Raw genomic sequence first — 25,540 nt, forward strand, 5'->3', positions numbered from 1 at the left:
TATTTATGTATTTGAATACAGGAATACGAACGATTTCATTTTATTTGGCTTTTTATTTTAAAATAACATATGTTCTATAAGCTTCCGCCTGCTACTTATCATCCTAATAGCGATGTTTTTAATTACATCAACTTCGCTTTTAACGATGAGGACAATTTGTGTCACTTCATCTCGCAAACAAGTTTTAGGATTTTTTTTCATTTGTTTTTTAGTTTATACAAACATTAACTAAATTGAATTAAACAAGTTTTCCTTCCCATTAGATCTACAAAGCCATATGTTAAAGGATTTCGACAAAATCAGACGCATACACATATTCTCTTAAATGAAATATAAATAAATGCAACATGCACTCGTCTAAGTTGGAAGGGTTTTGTGATTATATCAGGTTTGATTATTATTTACTCTTTTTTTTTTTATATTTGTGAGAGAATTGTAGAGCATAGACAAGTTACACAGACCATGATGGGTTTTCATTATGACTCAACTTTAAAATCACTCAAATTGTATGACTTTATTCGAGGATTCGCACTGACTTTAGTTTGAGTTGATGTAAAACCGGGAACGCGCTTGGAGCTATTGTCGCACCAATAACGCGTTGCACTTACTAATAAATAAAGAGGTAAAACATCTTTATATCTATGTGTGTATACATTTATATACCCATTCATAGGCATATACAACATATTGCATCTGAACAATAAACAGAATTAATTAATTCAGTGAAAATATTAAGATAAACTAAACTAATTTAAAACTAAAAAAACTAAACCAATATATGGTGCCTTTAAACAATTTACTTGAAACGCATCGTATACTTACACGCGCACAGTGAAATATTTTATCGCGAGGAAATATCACATGCGTTCTGTTTTCTAGAAATGTAAATGTAATCATCATAGAAACAAGTCACACATAACACTGTAGTGTCATAAAAACGAAACGCCACCCAATTGCATACAAACAATTCAATGAGATAAAAGAACAAAAAAAATAAATTGTAATAAAATTGCATAAGGATTTTGTGCGTATCCCGATTTCACATCACTTGAATCGTTTGATAAATTTAATGTATGCATAGAACTTTTTTTCCGCAACGAACACCAGAAAAGTGTTAATCAGTGCGTAAGCGAAATTTTAGAGCAAGAGTAGTAGTGTGAATGCATAAGTGCTTGTATGTATTACAGCAATATTTCAGAGCATGCTTTGCGGGATTTGATTATAAAGAAATTTATAGCATACTTCCGCTAATAATAAGAAAGTGCTGAAGAGAATAATCAATGCTTAAAACGTAGCAGTATGCAATTAATCTAATCTACCACCTAGAAGCAGTAGCAGCAGCATATTAACATTATCCTCTCTACCCCATAAAGAAAGGAGAACGCAGTTGCATACAGCCATCACTCTCAGAAAGATTCATTGCTTCCCTCAAATTTTACATTAGCATAGCAGCAGCAAAGTAAAAGAAATAAAAGACGTTACTTGTAACGATTCAAAAGTTACCAACTGCTCCGCGTGTAGCAATTATTTTATTCAGTGTTAACATTGTAAGCATTATAAGCTACACAAAATGACCACAGATTTGCTATTTCCGAAAATTGCTGATTGCTCTTACGTCTCCTGCTATTGGTAAGTAAAAAACTAATAGTATAAAAACATATATATATATATATAAATTATAATTTTCAATATTATATCTAGTCATTTTCTGCTTTCTTTGACAAATTCATAACAATAAAAATAAATAAATTATATTTTTTTTATAGATGTATTTTGAAAATTCCACTTTCCCACTTTCACAGGGTAACGGCTGATTTTCGTTTAAAAAGTTCTTCAGCGGGAACAGAAATCATGTTTAGACTCCGTTTTCCGTATATCCGTCTGCCAATTGAAGTCATTTCTCCGAGATCTGCCAGAATTTGTAGGTCATTGAAAGAAAAAAATTCTACACTACGGTTTTTTTTTTGTTTGTTTACGCACATTGCTGTAGGTAGAACGAGTCCATTTCCGTCTAATATCCGAGGTTCAAGTTTAGTACACAAACTTGTTCAATCAAATGTCAAAACTTGTGTCTTGGATTTGTGAGTGCACAACGCGTAGGAGAACCACACGGAGACAAGTGCAGAAAATCACCTAAATCGACGCAGTGAGGATTAAAAGAGCACTTTACTTTGATATTTACTTTGAGGACAAGCAACTTAAGAACTTCCCCTTTTTCAATCACGGATAACATCGTACTGTCCGTGAAATATAGCTTAAGTAAATAAATTCATTATCAAAATAGACGAGAAGGCAAATAGCCAGAAAGGATTTAAGGATAGCGTACTAAAAGAAAGGATCTAGTTTAAAGAAAAGAAAAAGAAGTTCCGAATTACTCGGCTACCATAAGCGATATGTAATTCCAAGATTATTGAAATTGTGCTTCGAAAGTTGTAAGTATTACGAGGCCGCCGCAACAATCAGATACAATATGTTCTCACTTTTCCAGTAGCTGATATTGAGATGACCGGAGATTTTTGCACGCGAAAACTGTGCATTTTATATTTAAATATCGGTTTGTGTAACTTGTCCTCCAAAGAAGAAGAATATTTTCTCCAATTCTCTATTGTCCATAATTGGCTTTGTATAGATTTCTGGTTTCAAGTAAATTTTTATAGCCAACGCTAAGAGAGTTCTGTAGAGAGTGAAGCAAACAGTAATCAAACCCAACAAACTACCGGCTATACGGCGCATATATCAAAACTTGGCGGTCAAGCCATCTCAATTTTCACCTAATCACTACCGGATGGCTTGGAGTTATCATGATGGAAACTTAAGCGTTTCCTATTGTGGATTGTTGTGGGTGTTTACCTCAGCAAAGGTAAAACTCTGCTTAAATACTGCTTATGCAGTTCAGAATACGATCCCTTTCGCTTCTGATTGTCATTTTACATTTCACGTTCTCACTTTTCAATCTCTTCATAAATGACTAGATTTCTTTTCCAATATTGAACTTCTCCCCATATCCAGGCAAATATTTTTTACTGGTCACAATAAATTTGCTACCTATGCTAAAAGCATATTGAAGTTGATCAAGGTTGAAGAAGGCTAAAGAAAAATTTGTGTGTAATTTTTGATTTAGGTTGAGATAGTGGGTCCCAGACATTCAAATTAATATATTATTAATTTATATTTATGATGTTATTTATTGTCTTACTTATTTCTTAGTGATTCTAACGGTTTTACCTAAATTTGGTAAACGCAAACGCATTTTTTATGTGATAGGGCTATCGGGTGGGTCAATATGATCTTTTTAAGTTTAAAAATGGCAATCAAGCACGTAAAATTCTAATATTTGTTCAAGAATTTTGTTTCTATGAAAAGACCTTTAAATACTCATAACCAGCTTGACTCTACCTGATGCAGTTTTTGATTCCAATTTGTTTCCAACTTACTCTAACTCACATGTTTCAATTATAAGTGGATTCCAAATAAATGAAAATTTTATCGTTGCACACTACCAAGTGGCACGACCAAGTAGGCACGAAATGTCTTCACGGGATCAACAGTTATAGACGAAAATATGAAGAAAACTACGGTGGTTTTCCAAGCTTCTTTTAGCTTCTTCTATATGTGAACGAAAGTACAGGCGGATCACAACATACATCACACATATTTTTAATCGATTCAGGAGTCTTTGCGACAACTTCTTGCCCCCTATGTTCATTTTTGTGATTGTAGCGATTCTATAAAAGTGATTCGTTAAAATGACTCGTCACAATAGATATAGGTATATGTAAGACATCTGTGGTTCCACTGTTGATTGGTGAAAAAGCCTGCTGTCCAAGGCACTTTTTTGAAAACTCTACAGAAAGGAATATGAAGTATTTCAAAACTTATTCATATTGTTATCCATTTTGGAAATTTGACTTTGAACATTATTTTACGTCATTTTTCTTTTTGCAGATCTGAGTTCATGCACCCTACATCACTTGTGGTATAAGGGTATATTAAGTTTGTGCGCACATTTCTTTATGTCGATCGTCAAACCAGTCCTTCCGTCCGTCCGTCTTGGGCCATTGTATTCAATCGACACCACGCAATCTCTAAGATATTTTGGCGATAATTAAAACATCATCATGTTCTTGCCTAAGGACGAACCTTATTAGGGCATAATTCGGATCTGGTCACTTTTTTCGTTTGCCGTTTTACGAATAACTGTATTGAACAAAAATTTGTAGCATATTATATATATATATATATATTTTATGTATACATATGTATATTATATATAGATATTATGGTCATATGTTAACGATGAATCGTGTTCTGTAATGTTTTTACTTGTTTTTCCGAGAAAGTTTGATAAACGAACTCGACGCGATTCCGGAAATGGCTATTAAATATGTTTCAATAATTACCTAACCGCCTTATCGCTGGCATATATACATTGTTTCAAACGAAATTTATTTTGATGAGAAACAACAACAGCTTTTATTCCGATGACAATATATAAAAATAAAAAATATAGTTATGGCATTTCCTGATATTTTTCTGACATAATGCTAAAGCATTTTTTTAAGATGTCGCACACACAATATATATAGGTTATGGGTAACAAAAGATTCGAGCAAAGCCTTTCTTTTTTTGTACAACTATTGTTTGCGTATACATCATGCTGAACTCATAAGTCACTCATACGCCGTGTTGTATACACTTGTGCTGAACTATTTATTAAAAATTATGACATAAAAGAATATAAGCTGCAAAAGAATTTTGAAATAGCAAGGCATAAAATATTTAAAATATGCCTTTATTTACGGTATTTCTCGTGTTTTCATTTAAAAAAAAAAAAACGAAGAAAATAATAATGACAATAACACATTGGCTTTCGAAAAAATTGTTTAAAAAATTTTATGTAAAATCAAATTCTTATTATTAAATATCTAAAAATTTTTCCAAATCCGTTCTTATACATTTTTCTTTGTATGTTAAACAATCATATATACATTTAGGCATATACATACTGGTCTATACATTGCTTTCGGCTTTTTGGCTTATGCTCTTAACGTACACACAACCACAACAAAATTTAATTTTCTCTCCCATAGCAAGCTCGTTTTTCTTCTTTAGAGACATCAAAAATTCTATTAAAAAGGAAAAGACTTTTCTTCTTTTTTTTTTATGCCAACACAGCATAAAAAAGTAGAAGAAATATTTTGCCGTTATGGAATTCGTAAGAAATTTTGAAAAAGAAATGCCTGCGTGCATGCATCTGCGTCTTTCAACGTGAGTTTCGAGGAATTAAATCAAAGTTTCATAAGCCGACGACCGAGCATATTAAGATATATTTAATAAAACGATTGAAACGTAAAGTAAAGAATGAAATTAAAATTAAATGAATTTTTCTTGCTTTTTTCTTGCCTCTTTCCGCTCTCGAACTTAAATAGAGACTGAGAAGAGATTAAATCTGGCCAAACAGCGATTATGAATGAATAATGCACCGTCGTTGATTTAGAGCACGGATCCGTTCACATATATTAAGTTTTATAAAAGTCTACATACATTGGCACGCATACAGCTAAAATCTTGGTATACTAGTTAAAGACTAGTACAAAGTGTGCACTTAGTCGTATCTTTGTTATCGTTTTCATTAACGACAAAAACAACAAGAACAACAACGACAGCAACAATAGTTACAACATTATCATCACTCAACGTCATCATCTTTATTGACGTATTACTAAACTTATGTACGAGCACATTTCTAAGTGAAAGCTATCTGGCTGCTTGTCAGTCAATTGGTCCGTTAGTCTATAGTAAATTGTTTTCATCCTTTTTCTTTATAATCATGCAATTTTAAGGAAATTCCACATAAAAACTAAATAAAAAAAATTTTTGCTGAATTTTTTTTTCCTTTTTTTTACACAATCAACTAAAATTTTTATTGTACGCCAGACATTCACACAAAACGAAGTGCAGTAGAAAAAGCAGGATAAGTAGAAGACCAAACGAAATAGTCAAACATTCGTACACATTAAGATATACAAAAAAAAAAAAAAAAAAAAAAAAACAATAAAAACAACAACAAACACACCACTACCGTACTGAATTGTAAGAGCATGGATAAAATAACGGAGAAGAGCAATACACACAACGTATGTGCATAGAAGAGATGTCGTACAACAACAGCAACAATAACCGCACGAACACACTCATGCTCACATTTACATATACATAGACACATCAAACCATAACGTTTCTCCCTCTAAGCGTGAGCATGACCGTTTGACCTAATTTTTGGTGTGTTTGAGTAATGAAAGTATTTGAATATAAAATAAAAAAATAAATAAAAACACACACACACACACACACACACACATGCACACACATTTGCATGAATATTTATACATATATACGTATATGTGCAGCAACAATATAAAACTTATTCTATACACAAAACATCTTAAAAAGAATTCTTTTCTTACCCTACACCACTATTGCGTGATACCGGGTGCATGCATTAAAATATGTCCAGAAACCTTTAACTTTTTCGAAATTGTTTAAAAAAGCAAACGAATTGGATTGAAAAATAAAGCTTTTACGCTCTCGCCTGACCAATTGAACTTGTTGTAATTAAAATAAAGTTTTGAGGACATTTGAAATGCGACACAACTTTTTAACGCTAATGACTTCTATCCTATTGAGAGCAACCTGATTAGACTATCTTTCCTGTTACTCTTCTTAACGACTGTCTTCCTCTCAACGATTTGCTTATATAAAAACCACAAATAAATTCTAAAATATTTTTGAAAAATTTCGAACAAGATAACACATCTTAAAAATTTATCGTTTAAAGAATTTGCTTTGATTTTTATTCGGTAGAATTTATTCCGTGCAACAAAAAAATATGGAAAAAGGTATACAAAAAAATGAAAGGAGAAAAATAGTTTTTCAGACATTGCTGAAAAGAGTATTGTCATTAGATATACAGTAAAAGTTCCTTATTCGCGCTTCCTTTGTTCGCGGTTTCACTATTCGCGGATGAAAAAAATGCGACCAATTCCCATATTCGCGGCTATAAATTTCTTTATTCGCGGATTTTGGGAATGTAAACAAACGGAATGAAAGGAACCTTATTACTCAATGAATAAAGTATTGTTGCGAAAATCTCAAATCTATTTCATTACAGCTAAGTAATTTCCCCAAATAACAAATTGCCTGAAGAGGGAAAGACTAAATGCACATTCGCATTCAATTCATATTTTGTCACCTAGGAACGTATCCCCTATAATCCCATATAAATTACCATTCCGTATTCACGGTTTCTGTATTCGCGGCATTTTTATGGAACGTATTCCCCGCGAATAAGGAACTTTTACTGTATATGCAAAAAAAACAAGACACGGTGCTAAAAGAACAAAATTCAAGCTAAGAGGACGAAGAAGAGGATGCTTAGGCGGAAGAAGGGCTTAGTCATTGCTGAAGGCAACATTGTACTTGTATCTATATAAAAAACATTCCAAGCACGATAATATCGTGCAAAAAAAAACCGTGACAACTCATAATAGGGCAGAGAAGGGGACGCTTAGTCGTTGCTGAATACAATATTGTACTAGTATCTATATAAAAAGCATTCGATGCAATAAAAGATAAGATGACGATACCGAGCAAGAAAAAGCCCTGACTAACTTATAATAAAGTGCAGAAGGGGTTGCATAGCCGTCTTTTCTTTTGTATTTATATAAAAAGCACAACGCTGATAACGCAACACTGATGCAGAATAAGACGTGCAAAAAAAGACGTAACCAAAAAGGTAATAAAGAAGAGAGAGAGAGAGAGAAAGAGAACTCTCTAAAGATTGCCAAATGAATGCTGAAATGCTGAAGAGGTACATATTGTGTGTTCTTCTCAATTAAATTCGTGGAGATGAGGCGGTCTTTTCTACATTGGTAAATGATCGGCTTACATACTTTGGTGAACGAAACATTCACTTCTTGGTTTCACTTTTTTTTTCATTCATGTAAAAATAGCTAATGGGCGCGCAAAACAAATTGTTTTTATCGGCATAATGCTTATATTTTCGAATACATTTCAAAAGCAATCCACTTACATTGCTTAACTAGAAATTTACGATAACAAATCGGACAATTTATTTTTTAATCTTAAGGAAAGATTTTAATATTCATTTTCCAAATCATGCTAAAACGTTTGCCTTTAACAAGACATGAGCAGCCGATTAGATAAGAATCACGACTACTAAGTCAGTGTTCGCAGGTTGACATAGCATACCTGACCGTAGCTCTACCCCACTTACCAATTTAGGCACGCACCTGCTAAGCTACGGCCGTCCTCTATCTCTTTTGCTTTCTTCATTTACCGTCTTATGCATTCATAGGGCCATCCCCTGAATGATTGGTCATATTAAAAAAAATATTAGGAGAAGATCAACTACACGTATGCAAGTGTGTTCACTGACACTACGCGAACCACCGCCCCCAGTAAATGGGCCAATCTCTATAAGCCAGAGGCTCCACTATTCCTGGAGTATCACCTGCATTTAGAGTATACGGCCAGTCAACCCATTCTGGAGAATTGTCGAGATCTATCTGGATCTCATTATTTATAGCACGCGCGCTTTTGGGTTACCAGTGCCACTACGATACCCCTCGAAGTGCCTTATCCAGCAGTGCAGATTCACACCCCGACTCAACCGAAGGGTTCGCTATTCGCGCTATGCTTTTACACATGCATCCTCCTGTCCTTTGTATCGCAATTTAAATCAGATAACATTTGCGTTAAGCGATGAGCGTTCAGACTTCGCTGTAAGCCGGTTTAAAGTATTTTTTCCCATACCCCTTGTTCTTTCATTTTTCGGAAATACATCATCAAATAAAAAAGTCTGTCTATGTTTGTGTTGTGTTGTTGTTGTGTGTGCGTGTATGTATTTTTCTAAATTGTTTCAAATTTAACTTTTAGAAAAATAATAAAAAAATCATCCTTTGTTCTGTTTCTTTTTCCTCTCTCCCTCTCTCTCTCTCTCTCCCTCTGTCCCTCTGTCCCTCTCTTCTTCCTTTTATGCATTTTTCCGTTTTTTCTTATTTTTTTGTTGCACTAAAAACAATTTCAAGTGAAAGGCAAAAGAAGGCAAAAAAGAAAATAGAAAAAAGTTCACGGTTAAGTAGGATATTCATAAAAATTTGATGATTTTATCCACTCTCACTAAAGTGTATGACGGTGTTTGCCTGTAAACATACTTATAAACGCTTAAATGTCGATATAATACATTGAATGTATGTGCGTGTGTTTATGCGTGTATATATAAGAATGTGAAGTATATACGGTCGTAATGACTATTGGATGATTACCAAATAAAATCCAACCGCAAGGTTGTTTAAACACTCAAATTGATAGCAGAGTATGCTCTACTGATATAATTTTGCTGTTGCTTTTATTGTTATTGTTGTTGTTGTCGTTACTATATATTTTCTCTCCTTTCTTTTCTTCCTTTTGCTCCTATACAAACACTTAATCGTGTGTTGGCTAGTACGCCATAACATCAGTATGAAAGCCTACGTACATAAGTCTTACTTATGTTCATTTCATCTACGTTCAGATATAAAAGGCGTACTATAACTGACATTCAAGTACCCATTCAGTATATATATAGATACATATATATATATATATATATATATATATATATATATACTTATACATATATATATATAAGTAACCGACAAGCCTGCATTTAAATGACACATATACAACCGTGACAATACGTTTATGATGACAAATATGTGACATTTAAAAATGAAACATCTCGACTATAACTTGCTCGGTAGCATCATATAATTGAAAACTAATGACCATGAGTAGCATTTTATTACTGTTTTGTTATACAGCTGGCCTGTATGATCCTTGACTTTTTCTGCATCAATAATTGTAAATTAGTTTTTGTTTTGCTAATTTATCCTAATTGATGAGTTATTTTTCCGATGCAGAAGCAAACAAAGAACTGAATTTGATTTCACACAAAACGGAAAGCTCTGTACGAAAAGCGGCTTAAATACAATCGGAAATCTCTTTTGTGTAGAAAATTTTTCGTATCATTTTTAATTTCATATTTTAAAATTACATTTAGAAAATTTTTAAACAACATTTTCTTTTGTTTTTTTATATCCTCCAAAGAGTACGTTCTAAATTTTGCATTAAGGATCAAATTTTTGTTAATAATATCGTAAGAATATATTTTTAACAAATTTTTTACTATGAAAGTTTCCTGAAAAAAGGTTACTTTCGATGAAACGGAAAAGACCGCAAATATAAAAGAGGTTTAATTCGTCCGGTATCGGTAATCTGAGCTTAAGTTGCATGCTAATGTTTTTATCGCATTTTATCAATAAACGATTTTTGTATCATTTTTTAAGTCAGTCCTCGGATGGCTTGGTTAAGAAATTAGTTTAGACCCTTAAAGATCCCGCCATTGATTCCCATTGAATGGAAGAAATTCGAAAAAGGCTATGAACCAAAAATTACGACAGGAAAGACTGTATATCGACTATAAACGAATATTTAGATAATCACCGTTACTTTATGATCACAAGATAAAGCGAGTATCAATGAACTCCACATATATAGGATAACGGATATATCTTATATTGAAATATACTTTGATGCAATTTACCAGCATCTCGTAGACAACAATGTATGCATTAGAACTCATCTTTCTCGATTATAGATAGATGTATAAATATGAAACCGGAATTTCTCTATAGAAAAATAGAAAATTTGTGTTAATTATATGACAATGACAGAAAATGTTTTGTTCGAAGTAATGCTGACTATGCATTTCTTCCGCCTGTCTGACAATTTGTAGACGCAATGTTCATCGAGTAGTTTCTTTCACATATTCGTAGGAATCAAAGCGCTGCATAACGAATAGATAACGCTTGAACACGTCCTAGTTAAGTTACTCCAATCTCTCGCGAGCCGATTTTGCAGTGGGAAAGGATGGACAATTGCCAATTGTGTAATTACTGTTAGTGGCGTCCGGCACTAATCCTTTCATCAGATTTCAACAGACTATACCATGATAGCCCCACTAAACATGGTCTTCTTATTATGGCGGTTCAGTCTTGCGTTAAATAGGAATGGTACGTTCGAAAATACCTATGAATTTCTACTCCGGGGCTTTTAAGATAAAGCCATTTGTCGTCCCGACTAACGCAGCGAAGAAAAAATCACTTACTTTTAAAGGAAAAATTATGTTTTTTTTTCACTCTTCAAAACTCGGTCTGTTCGAAGCCATTACAAGCTATGCTGTTTTATAGAACTTGCATTGCTGTGAGTTGAAAAGCCTTGTCAGATGTCAACAAGAGAAAATGGCGCCAAAGTTTTTTGCAGTAGAATTATTGACGGACAGACCGAGCCCGCTTTCCTGTTCAGTCTAATCGCAAATGTATATATCCCATGTATATATCCCAAGATTTTTATACGTGGACACGTTTATCCACACTCCTATCTATATCTTAAAAAGCATCCGACGCGTATTTCAATTTGTTAAGAAGCGTAAGCATTAGGCGATATCCAACTGGTGGGTTTAAATACGTTTGACTGTAAGTCTTCTTTGAAATTTAGAAAATCCAGTTAGAAAAATGTTCGTTCCTATCTAGAAGATCGAAGAAAGAACAATCAATCAATAAGGATATGACCTACAATATTGCGCTGGCCTTTTCGCCAAATGAAATTATCGCGATTTTCTGTTCCTCTATCTATATTTATCTCTTTTTATTTCTCTCGATCCCTTCATCACAAATCGTCTCTCTTACTGGTATTTCTCTTTCCATTCCTATTCTTATTCTTATTTTTATCGCTCCTTCCCTCTCCCTCCCTCTCTCTCTCTCTCTCTCTATTCATCTCTATCTTCGCTATATCTCTTTCTTTCTTTTTCTCTATCTATCTCCCTCTGTCTCTGTTTAAAGCATTTCCCACGAAAATTCATATTTGAAAAAGCCTTCAAAGTACTTTACTGCTAATATCTATACCGCGAAATTAATCTTTTTTAACGAGTTATACATTCATTAATTGCAAACCAATTATTTTTCAGATTTTTTAGAATCTGCAACTTGTAGCCTCTTAAACGCTGTTACGGTATCTTTCGAAGTAAATTGCCTGTCAGTACTTACTGCATGTACAAAGTAGTTAATAATGATTGAGTCGCAAACTATAAAACGTATTTCGAAATACGCACGTCGAACAGTAGCTTTCATGAAGAATTCCTTCCAGTGCTTCTAATCATTAAATGTATTTTTCCCTTGAAAGATAATTTCATCAACTGCTCAACAGCTCATAATGCATTTATAAATTTCTCATCGAGAAATGCTTTATTACATTATCGAGTAATCGGAATACGCAGAAAGCGTATACTTTCATAGTCACATTCTTCCTCCTTATTAACTTCATTTGCAGTTTGTGCGTCATGCATACCTTGAAAATGACCTTCGCTTAAGCAATTTAAAATATATCAGTATATGCTTGAGAAAAGAAAGATTGTAACCTTTAACCTTCATACTTAGAGTAACAACAACAACAGAACTTACTTTTACTGATTACATACCACAATTTTTACACAAAGTCACACGTACAATGAATAGTTTGCACACTGTCGGTTTACTTTTAACTTAAGATAGGACAACTATCTAAATATGCACTAGTATATCAAGTTTTAGGTTTCTCAAGAAGAAAGCAAAGTGCAAAGGAAAGAAGCATTCCTTCGCTTAAGATTAAAAAAAAAAAAAAAAAAAGAAAGTTTGTCACGCATTTGAAAAATGTTTAAAGTAGAGCAGTAGCACTTAATAAAACGTTATGTGCTAAGTAACTTTATAAATAAAATAACTGAACCCATACTACTTCATATAAACAAGAGCATCTAAGCAATATGTTAGAGAATATTCTTAAAGTAAAATGAAAAATGTTTCTTTCTTTTATCGCTTAAAATAAACGCATAACAAGCAATATCGGAAAATACAAAACTTGCCCAAGTTTGTGCGCGAAAGTGTATATGAATGAAAATAAATTTTCAAAGAAAAACGAAACAATTTTATATGACAAACCTTACTTTTTTTTGGTTTCGCCTTTTTTTTAAATATGTGTTACCCACCCACGCTTAACTATCCCAACTTTTCAACAACTATAGCAATAAAGCAACATATAACCATATATACTAACACTTAATCGTAAGCAATCATATCTGAGATAGAATTTCCAAACAGCACGGGCCCCAGCTGATATATAGTGAAAATTCCAGTATGCCATGACATGTCACTAAAGCAATAGGGACAACAATAGCAAAAACAAAATAAAAAAATAAAGAGAAAAGCGAAGAATATGAAACCTCACTTAATGCTGGATAGGTATAGATATATACATATATATAAGCACACATATGTATATAAATCTGTATAAGCATATATATACATATATAAACGCAAACATGCCCTTACTCAACTGAAAAAGTTTTTGAAAAATTGTTGAAGAAAAGCTTCCCTTAAGTCCCGCGGGATATATTCATTGATTACTTCACAAACACCGTAATGTATACACAAAAGCCCCCCTACGCACTCATGCAAAAGCGTACATACAGATACAGACATAGAGATACACGCCGAATAGAACATATCTATCTATAATTCCATATGACACTTTTATACCAAAATAAGTTAGAGCAAAAGCATTCTCGTGAACGTGTGTGCGCACAAACGTGCATTAAGATAAAACTTAAACCATCAAGCAACAGCAAATACAACATTTCTGCAGTTAGCATTAACAATAAGAGTGCGTTCTCACCACAGACCACATCTAATTTTTTCACATACTTTCTCTCTCTACTTTTCTCTTTTTGTCTTTCTCTCGCAAATCTTTCCTTTCACTCACAATATTGTTTAAAATTTCCAAAGTAAAGTATGAATCGATGAGTGTGTGTGTGCGAGTTTCTCTCTTCTGGCTCTTTTCCATCTCATTACACTTCTTTCCCCTTCACTCATATCTTGAGCAATTTTTTTACAATTTTTCAAATTGAGAGAGATGAGATTTTAATTACCAAGGCACCTCTCATTTGTACTTCTACTCGACTCTCTGCATTGTTGTTATTCGCTTATGTATGTGGTTTATTGTTTGTATTGTTTCCTGTTTCTTATTAGACTGCAGAATAATATTTGCTGTAAAAAAAAATAAGCAAAAAATTTTAATAACACGTTTCTCAATAAATAGTCACTGAGGAGATTGCGAGCCTCAGATAATATTCACGTGCCTTTTTTTGTGCGCTTTTATCTCTAATATTTAATTAGACCTACAGACTTTTATGAATACTTATGTTGAGAGATTCCGTAAAATATGAAAATGACGAGGGCCGCATGCTAAGTAAAAACAAATATTTTCATTATACATTTCTTCGAAAACGCTTTACGCGTGAGAAAGAAACCACTTCGAAGCAATAAAATACCTAGTATCGCAATTCCAGGATTCTTGCGTGACCGTAATACATTTTGCACATACACACATTTTGCATACTCCCGATCGCCATTTTTTGAAGGCAATTTAGACGTTGTCACTCTTAGAAACTCATCTCCTGGACTCGCTGACAGCATCACTAGACAGACAAAGAGAGTGATTGATCATTTATATCGTCATTTACATTTGTGTGTGTACCGGCAAACAGTTTTCTAATTTTGAATGGATTCAGGCTTCCATTGATTAGCTTTATCGTCTACACTATAACAGCTTTTTCTCTTAATGTTGATGTACAGAATTGAAGAAAAACCCTGTTTCGGTTCTGATATTTCTGCCTTTTTTTAAGGATAGACTTGCTTCGCGTCTTTTGATATTTGCGGAATTTCTTGGCGAATATTTCCATATGCACGATCTTCTTCGTTTGCATCCGCCAATCGCAAGTAAATGACCGCAACGATCTTTTCGAAATGTCAATTCATAATATCACGGTAAATAGCCTCAGCGTTCGATAATCGATTGTATTGATATACCATAGTGTAAGATGACCGTGGCATGTTTTGACTGCGGGCGGGATGTAGGCATAAAAGAGGAATAGATTTTTAAAAAAACGAAATTTCGATCGGAAACAAATTCGTACGTCTTATGTCTTTCCACGTCAGTACAAGTTTACAGTAAGATGAAATTTTTGAATACCTTCGTGAGCTTAATCTTAAAAACCGAAACGTACGATTAACTAGTAATTGAGGAGCGTTTCGTTTTGAATTTACACCTGATCATATTGGACGATGTAAGTTTTGGAACTTCGTTGGGCGGGATTGGAAAAGGCACAAAAACTACAAACATCTAAAGGCTTGCCAAATTGTCCTCTCTCAATCATATCAGCCCCAATTAGTCAACATACGTGACGCGTGTGAGGAAAAGACACCGTTTGCGGGCAAACGGTATCGAAAAGAGATGCCGTTCGATGACAACGCATCTTGGCATGAAGCAAAACCAATCCGGGAAGCGATCTTCAACTAGGGCTGACACTTCTCCCGACTGCAGGTCATATAACAGACCTGTTACCAATTTGCAAAATGGCTGAACGACCACCACCACAAAGTTTCTAACGCAAGATTATTCGTAACCTAGCCAATGAAGAGGCAAACAGACAACAGATAGTGATCGTAAATATTTGCATTATTGATCTGTGTAACCAGCAGATTTTAACTGAGTTTGCATTTCATCAAAAAATACTCAGAACCTATTTCTACATATGCAAAAATAAAATCATTTAGTGCCAAAATATTGTAAAAAATAAGTACAAACATTGTACATTGTCCATGCTTAAGTACCCTATGCCACTTTGCTTAACACAGTTATTCACATAAAGCATTTCAAAATAATGCGTTATATGGAAGATAGTCACAAAAGTGGTCCGAACCGAGCCGTTTTGATTAGCGCTTATTCTTGAGCCAAAACACGCCGGTGCCCCAAACATCCCCAAAATATCGCGAAAATGACGAACTGTAGGTTGAACATAAGAATACCAGGCGGATAGATGGATAGAGAAGTTCAGATCAATTCGGGAAGTGATTCTTAACCAATCTTAGGTGAGGCTATATCAAGTCCTTCTGGGCCTTGTCTACATGCGTACTAACTTAACACAGATTTCTACTACAACTTATGTAGGGTATGAAAAAAAAACTTTTTTCAGCGCCTTTAATTATCTGTTATAAAAGAACAGTTGCTTTCCCCCGTCTGTAAAAATTGGCTTGATTGCATTGCTTTGATCTGAAACAGTAGCATTGTATAAGAGTAAATTTTCCCTCAATCTCATACTTCCCTATTCAAAAAAGTCTCCCAACCATGAATCCATGACCATCTTTTTGCTAAAATTTAAGCCCTTTCGGGAAAATTTTAATATTTGTTTTTTTCTTTTTTTTTTTTAAGTTTTATTTTATTTCACAAACTAAAGCCAAACACCATGTGTATATATGTTTATGCCAGTCATTGCAGGTATAACACCGTAAATTTACGTTATAACATTAGGTGGTGTCGGTTTACAGCGATTTAGTTACCGGCCACAAACTATCCAAAACTGCAGTAGACCTTTCCGCCGGCCGCTGTGCCTGCCACCTACCCCGCTTCATGCCCTGCAAACGCCGCAAACGAATGACCCAAACTTGCCGTTTAACTGTTGATTACTCTGTAACTGCAAAACACGCAATATTTTCACAACACATCAAAAAACTCGTATAAACAAAAAAAAAAAAAAAATACTTCATTCTCTCTCTGCCTCTTTCTCTCTTACGAGCATATAACACAGCGTCAACCAATTTTCAAATTGTTATGTTCGTGAGATAAGGCAAACCAATTTATGTGAGTGAGTGAGCGTGTGTGGTAAAGGTAAACTCTCAAATTTACACATACATGCACATAAGTAAGTACTCAAAGATTACTTTAGATTAGATTTTCGATTGGAAAATATTTTTGTTTTTATTTTATTTTTTTTCTTTTTCGACACATACGTGTAAACGGAGCAAAGAATTTCTATAAAAATTCTCAACAACAAGTATGCTTTAATTTCCTTCCGTCCGTTGTTAATTCCTTTTAATTTTATTTAACACAAAACGAAAATAAAAACAAAAAAATACTTTGACAGCACTTAACCATTATAAATAGTTCCATCGTATAAACGGGAGTATTCGAAGACTTTAGAACGCTGAAGAGTATAAAAAAATTTTAAGTCCTGGTAATAAATAATCCAAGCAATTGCTGGCGAACGTGAAAAGGGCGTTTGCCTAATGCTTCTTTTTTTTATATTCATATATACATATAAGTATGAATATATATAATTGTGTATTATATATGTACATGTATGTGTAAGAGCTTAGCAAGCTTGTAACACCAACACCAACACCAACCCAACCTCACCTAACCAGCTGCCTATCATTTAATAAACAAGTAACCATTTGTTGATATGACTGCAACTGGCTAATATAAAGTAAATAAGAAATGGTTGGCGCGCCTATTGCTCACGTGAGGATTAGGCACCTGGGCAGCCAAATAACTGCCCGTAAAAGAGGGAAAAAACAAAAACTTTTAGATTAAACTTTACAAACACTTGAAGTTTTAAATGAAGGCCAACTTCTTGCTACCTTACGTTGGTCGCTTTAATCCGAAAAATTTGGAAAAGTATGCGTTAGAAAAGCAAACTACTTAAGCATCTTGTGTGAATTTCAATTAAATTTCGTGTATCGTATAAACTGTATCCGCAATGTTTCAGTTTTTCTAATAATAATAATAATAATGATGATGACGATGACTATGACTTCCAGGCTTAAGCTACTTAAACCCTTTCTTGTTTTTTTTTTTTTTTTTTATTCATTTCTCTGCTTTCCTACACGACATTAAGATTTTTTCTTTTTTTTTGAAATGCTGACCTCATTCTCTCCCGTTGTTGGACTTACATCAGCGCAAAACATCATCATAATAATACGAAAAAAAAAATTATTATTTTTTTTTCTTCTTGTACTATAATATAAGTAAAAATGAACGAAGTGATATTACAACGGATAACTAGTTTTTTGTTACACACAAATATCTTTACAAATACACTCCCTTATACAATATATATATATATATATATATATATATATATATATAAAGGCATACATATATATGCACATATGTGTGAGTATATGAAATCCTTTTTATGCGATTATTATAAAACTTTCTTTTCTTAAGCACACAGACACGAACATGTGTGTAAATGTATATGTATTCATATCGCACTCTTTTATCTGCGAAAGTATATAAATGTTTCAAAAATGTTTTCTGGGTAAAATATTTTTAAAAAATGAAGAAAACAATTTCATAACTATCATTAGATGTTTATGAAAAGTTTTTATTTCTGCCTCGAAAGCTGCATTTAGTTGATAACGAAATCGTAATGCTCAACATTATGAATGAATTTCATTATATGCTTTGTGATTAAAATTAATGAAAAGTATTATTATTATAATTTTGTGCTTGATATTTTTTTTGCATTTAAATAAAGCCTTATTTGAAACGAAAAACTTGTCCTTCACTAGTCTCCGTTTCTCTCACCTTTCTTTCGCAACTCGTCTTTTAAAGCTGTGCACGAAAGCACCTAAATCTCTTAAGAAGAGAAGTGTTGCTCGCACGGTCATGTGAGTAAACCTCAACGGTTGAAGCTAATGGTTTATGACACTGCCTTGCGCGTTTTGGAATATGTATCCGATCGTTGTCAAGCTTAAAAATGAATTCAATGCGCAAAAGAGGCAACTTAAACGACATAAGCCGGAATTTGAAAATTCTCGTCAATTTTTAATCAAGTCACGAAGGTATGAAAATCTATAAAAGAAGTTCTAAAATATTTTTGCAAATCTATCTAATCGGCTGAATGTTAGTTAATAGAGGAAATTATTAATACAATGGAGTTTGCGATCGAGTATCCGTAGTGTTAGCACAGTTTTTGTAACAAATGGATTTCTTCTCAATTTTATCTATGCAAAGAAGCAAAATCACTCACTGATGGTGTTTTTCGAAAGAACATGAAACAATGCCACACAACGGACTCATCAAGTGCAAATCGACAATGGCGAGACTAGAAAGGAATATAACATAATAATAGCTTCGAAAGTATGAAAAGGAAATCTTTTTGCTTAATTGGCTGTTATTTTTAGAAAAGTGAAGACGAAGAACCATAACACAAAAACCAAGAGTTACAAGAAGGAACTGAAAGTGAATTTCTTCCTGCCATTGAGAATTCAAATATTTTTTTTTTTTAACTTTAGCGGCTTAACATCATACAGGCATCACATTTTAATGGGAGAGAAATTCTCGATACGGATTATAAGCAATTCATTAACCGACATAAGTATTATGTTAAACACGGAACATTAGAAGCGTCGGCCAAGAATTTAAATTTTTAATATTATTCAAGTAAAAATAAAATCTAAACCTAAAAGGTTAACAAAAATTTTGAATGTTGAGGTAATTAATTCTTTGCCGATTATATATCCTTTCGACGTATGTTACATATAATAACGAATAAAAGGAAAAAATGGATGCTACATGACTAAAAACATTATGATGAACATTAAACAGAAATTTAAGCGCGCGAAGTACTATTTTCCTCTTATGATGAATCGACGTTTAAAAAATTACCTTTAGCTCTTACCGCTCACCACCACCGATAAAAAGCGTAGATACTCATCCTTGGCATACCTTCTTGGTAGTGGGCATAGCGGTTTCCTAACATTTCTGCAGAGTAAATATAATCGCTTATCAAACATCTGCAATACTAAAAATATAAGAGCACACTGTGGTGAGCCATGATCTGTCATTAAATACCCTACATCACCCCACAGGTACTCATATAACTACTTTTCAAAATAAGGTCTCGTCTGGGAAATAGTCGAAAGTGTGATCCGATTCGATTCATTTTGAACAATGTTCGTTGTTGAGCCAAAATACAGCAGTGCACTATATTTCATGAAAATATCTCAAAAATTGTGGCCTTTACGTTGCACAGAAAAAAAGAAGAGTGACAAGCTGGCAGACGGATAGACAAGATCAATTCAGAAAGCGGCTTGGAACCGATCGATCGATGTAGTAAAAGATGAGATCAAGTACTTCTGTGTGTTGCCTATATCTACACAAATTTAATGTCCCTCTGTACCACACGTGGTGTTGGTTATAAAAAAACTGAACATGTGCTTATCAGCAGTGCGAAGCACGAACGCGAACGACGGAGATTATAGACAAAATATGGAGAATTTCTCGTAGTACACACTTTAATGTTAATGTAATGAAATGGCTTTTGAGAAACACTTGAAAGTTTACCCCTCACAAAGCTCTGTCTAAAAAGTATTGGCATAGGGGCAAAAGTCAGCAGCAAAGTTGGTGCTTATTACAAATTTGCCTCGAGCAAAGGCTGAAAAATCCGATAGAGGCATTGGGAACGTCATAGTTCGTGTTCAGATTTCTTGACAAAACTTGGAACGTCAGACGATAGGAGTTACTTCTCCGCTACTATAAACTACTAAGTACTCTTTTTAAACCAAAGAAAAGAACAAATAAAGGACACTGCGGCGCTCTTGGAATTTTCCCCTGGATGGCTCTCGCACCAGCACCCCAACTTACTTAAGGATACAAAAAGTCTTTTTCGCATAGTATTCTAAGTGAGAATGACAAGAGCATCTATTTTGACAATGCCAGAGGTAGAAGCTCTTGATGGACTCAAGCGTACAATTCAAAGTAACTATGTGACTGAAACAAATTGGACGCTTATTCTTAAATTTTTCGAATTATTGAGAATATATACGCTTATTCTCGTATATGACCGAATTTTTATACAAACACTTGAACAAATGTAAAGAAATTGGACAAATTAAAAAAAAGGATAGGGAAGTAACTATATGCAACCTTCCAATACCGACTCGAGGACATTCTTATTTGAAGACATCCAATTCATTTATTTTATATTACTTACCTATTTGGACCCTTTGAACAGCGATGCTACAAACACAATGAAATATTTTGAATGGATAGGGAGCGATGTTAATGAAACACTTGGAACACTTTGGCAGGAAGATGACCTTCTGTATTAGATGGGACCAGAATGTTGTGGTCCGTTATGAGCGTTTTAAGTCTTCTAAAGCTACCTGCGACAATTCTAATCTATTTGAATCGCCCGCTCTACAAAAAACGAGCGAAATATTATAGAAGGCAACCAGGCACCCGTCCATTCATCCATATAGCAAAACCGGTGCGTTCACCTCACTCAATTGAAAAGCATCGATGGAGTTTATTTACAAACCTCGAGTTCTTCCGATTGCCAATCGTTTGGGTCGGTAGAACACGCACTTGCTAACCAGCGTTGCACTGCTTACGACCGGCTGTCCTCAAAAGGACAACAGTTCTTTTAGCGTGGCACACACAAATTACCGTAATGGCGGGAAAAAGGTACAGCCAGCGATGGGCACTCCGTCAATTAAAACGTTTTTTACAATTTTCTTATAACGAAATAATCAATTTTCTATACAAAAATTTCGGTTTCATATTTACTACTACTCTTCATAATGCAGAAAATGGAAAACGCATAGACATAGAGATTTTTGAGCTTTCTTTGCAAAGGTTTTGGAGACCATATGGATTTAAATAAATGCGTTATTAAATTCCGGATATCGAACCTGTGCTTTATTTTTTAATATTCACTGCACAAAGCGTCACTTTTCATTTTCATAATTGTCATAGCTGCCTAATGCCGTTGTATATATATATATATATATATATATATTGAGATTCAAATATATACATACATATATATATATATGTATATTATCAGATAGTCTCTGTTCATACATATTCTATTTGTTACGATAAGCTTTCTTCTAATATACCGAGCATAGCTTTCATTCTTTAGCTACGTGTATTACGTATATTAAACCACAAAGTAAAGCCAATGGTTCACTTATTGCATTCAGTTTAGAAAAAAAGAACATGTAAAAGTAAAATATTGATACAGACTTTTCATGCTATTAAAAAAGTTATACTTTCAAAGCATTTTTACTTTTTCTTCTTTTTCTGCTTTTTTTTTTTTAAGAAAAGTCAATGAACTGCTTCTTTAAATTCAATATTAATGCATAAGTATTTCGAAGTTCAGTGTTCATTCAACCATTAATTTTCAGATATAAATGGGTAAAGACAGGAATCATTGATATTACAACAAATAATAAAAATATTTATATTAATTGTTGATGAAGTCTTTTAAGTTCTTATAAAATATTAGGAAACATGATAAAAATATTACTTTTTAATTAATAAAAAAGAAAAAGAACATTAAAAAGCAGTGCAATTTAAAATTATTGTTTGTGTATCCTACACCCCACACCAAATAAATAAATAGGTGACTTGGCATAAAGGCGCCAAATCTTGATTCGAATACACCTGAGAGAGAGCCATCTTTTATTATTTCGATCGATTCAGAATCATCTTCAAAATCGTTTTCTGAATCGACCAGAGCATGTCTGTCGCTCCATCTATCTGCCTGCCTGCCTTGTTTTCTTATGTTCAACCTACAGGGCGCAACTTTTAAGTTATTTTGTTGAAACTTTTTACGTTGAAGTTTTTTACGTCAAGGGCGAACTCTATTGAAAATAGTTTGAATCGGACGGCTTTCTCTCATACAACAACTTGTTTTGAAAAGTCGATATGTGAATCACCGCAGAGTGGTGTAGGGTAAGTAATAGAGGGCCGTGCCCTGCTAGAGTGTTTTTACTTATTTTAAAAATAAACAGGGGAATTTTGCAGAATTCCATCAAAGCGTCTTTTATCCTTCGGCTTAAAAAATGTGCATATATATGTGTATATATATGTGTATATATGTATATGCAGGTATATTGGCAACAACCTTCGCTTTGCTCGATGATGAACTCAATTTTCCATTTCATTTGCAACTTCCGTTATTTAAGTAAGCATAAGCGGCGTTTTAAAGTATCTTCGTATTTTTTTTAACAGACAAAGATTTATAAATCGTTTCACTTAGATTTTTGCTGCTGCAGCTCTCCGCAGACTTGAATAATACTCAGTATTACACGATCCTTGCGCAAATGTTGCTAAGAGGAGATATAAGCAAATATGAATTGATATTGTCTAAAAATTATTGATCCTTTATTGATCTTAGTTAATTCCTTCCAGTCACTCAATTTAGTGAGTATTGCGATCTAAAAGTTGGATGCAAAAATTGGACCCAATCTGCAAGTTAACGTTCCCAACAATTAATCGTAAAGCTTTGCTGATATGCAAGACGGCAACAATCAAGATTCGCTTAGGGACCAAAATAACTTTCTTACTCATTCCTCACTGTGAAAAAGCAACTGATTTTTTTTTTTGTTTTCCTAGTCAAAGTCTTTCGCATCATTTTTCCTCTATTTTATTTCATATATATATATATTTGTTTTTTTTTTCGTTTTTACAATTTATAAAAAAGAAATTTTTACACATAATAACATTGAAGAATTTTTACTGCAATCTCATTATTTTGCCAGTAAATATGTTACTCGGCACAAGAATAAACAACAGACATATACGAATATGAGTAAAGTACGTGAAAATATTTTATTTACTTTGTTCGACTACGAATATAAGTACATCTGTATGCTTGGCTGCGTCGAGAATGTGTGTGTGTGTGTGTGTGTGTGTGTGTGTACACAAACACCCCAGTACTGCAATCTCAACATGTATAAAATGCATTTTTTAATTTAATTCTTCTCATTTTTTTTTTATTTGTTTCTTTTAAGTTTGCCTCTAAGTGTGAGTAAGAGACCAACTAACTGACCCCTTTCTCTGCGTAAAATTTAACATCTCTGTCGCCCACCACTTCACATCACTTCACTTCACTACTTTTTTATTGCAATATTTTTATTGTACTGATTCCGTATGTTTTTCTCTTCTTTGATAGCGAAGAAAATGTTTGGAAACTTTGTGAACAAGTGAAGAAAACACGTATCGATGAGCTGAATAAATGCTATGCCGTGTTTGTATCGAATGAGGGTCGCACGGTACCATTATGGCGCCAGAAAGCAGGACGTGGCGATGACCAAGTTGTGATATGGGTACGTTTTCTATATATACTTGTCTTCTTTTTTTTTTTGTTTTTTTGTTACTTCACCGCTATTTACAGAAATGTGAACACGCAATCAAACATGAACACACTAATTTATGTATAAATAGCTGTATTTCTATCTTTCTTTCTTTATTTTTCCTCTCTCTCTTTTTCTCTCTTGTATTTATTTACATTTTAATATATAATATAATTTATGAAGGAAACAAAACTTTGATTTTTACGAAAGCTCTAAAAAAAATCCGGTAAAAAGCAAAAGAAAAAAAGAAGAAAAAGAAATAGTTGCATTTAATTTTTCAATAACGGGCCATGCTCGTAATATGCGCATTTCTTCCAATTGAAATGCATTTAATTGTTCTTCAGTCAGAATCCAAGGCAAAGAAAAGCTCAACAATTAGCACGAATTTAGTCATATATGAGAGTAATTCAAAAATAATTTGGTCGCATCTGAGAGTTAGTATTATTGCTCTCCCTTAGATGCGTTTGAAAACAATTTCTGACATGTTATAATAATAATAACAAGCAACGCTCTTATCTGTGTTCGCTCTTTGTCTTTCTGTTGCTCTCTCTCTCTCTCTCTCTCCCCTCTCCTTTATCATCCACCACTTATATGGCCGCAAAAGTAAATTTATTTAAAAGGCCCTCTTAGCATATTTAGGTTGTTTACTTTCAAGTGCAGTCATTTAAGGAGTTAAATGCTAGTAAATTAGAAACCATAAGCTAATTAAAGCGGCAAAAAAAGGAAAAACAAGAGAATAATTGTTTATCGGCTTCTTTAGGGTCCTAAGAGATATATTATACTATTTTCTAAACCGATTGTTGGGCTTATGCTAGGCATACGTACATATATGTGTGTATGTAGCGGTAGCTGAGGATGATGATGACTTTGGCAAATGTCATGTACTCTTTTCCGATGTGTTGGGAATGGAACGTCATCGATACTGCATCGCGATAATGCAGCAGTTTACACTTTATTGCTTATTCGAAATTTTTTGTCACAAACAACAGAGCGCCTTGTGGCTTTTTCCTTTCTCCAAAACTGGAAGGCCCCATGATGGCAAATACTTTTGTCACAATTAAAAAGATAAAGAGCACATCCGAAGTGCTTCGTGCATTAGAGAAATGGCTGGCACAAGCGTATTATATGAAGGGGACAAAATAGGTGTAGGCGAATAAATAAATACCTATTAAGCTAAATAAAAAGTCACTTTGCACATAATACTAAACAATATAACATCTCCCTCAATAAGCTTGTAGAACGACACATAGATCTTATTCTCTAAATCGGCACAATACATGCAAACAAATGAGAACGAATATATGCTTATTCTCTAAATCGGCACAATACATGCAAAACAAACGAGAACGAATATGCTTATTCTCTAAATCGGCACAATACATGCAAAACAAATGAGA

At 33.6% G+C, this 25,540-nt stretch overlaps 1 protein-coding gene across 1 annotated transcript in view; it reads left to right on the forward strand.

Moving 5' to 3' along the window:
* The first annotated feature begins 715 nt into the window (after positions 1 to 715).
* Positions 716 to 25,540, forward strand: part of LOC119636475 (protein N-terminal glutamine amidohydrolase) — a 27,855-nt gene continuing 3,030 nt past the window's right edge. Inside the window, exons 1-2 of the mRNA XM_038031829.1 lie at positions 716 to 1,629; positions 23,963 to 24,116. Of these exons, the coding sequence (XP_037887757.1) occupies positions 1,571 to 1,629; positions 23,963 to 24,116 (213 nt within the window). The 5' untranslated portion in view covers positions 716 to 1,570. The remainder of the gene's footprint in view (positions 1,630 to 23,962; positions 24,117 to 25,540) is intronic.

This window comes from Glossina fuscipes, unplaced genomic scaffold (genome assembly GCF_014805625.2).
Source record: "Glossina fuscipes isolate IAEA_lab_2018 unplaced genomic scaffold, Yale_Gfus_2 28, whole genome shotgun sequence".
Lineage (NCBI taxonomy): Eukaryota > Metazoa > Arthropoda > Insecta > Diptera > Glossinidae > Glossina > Glossina fuscipes.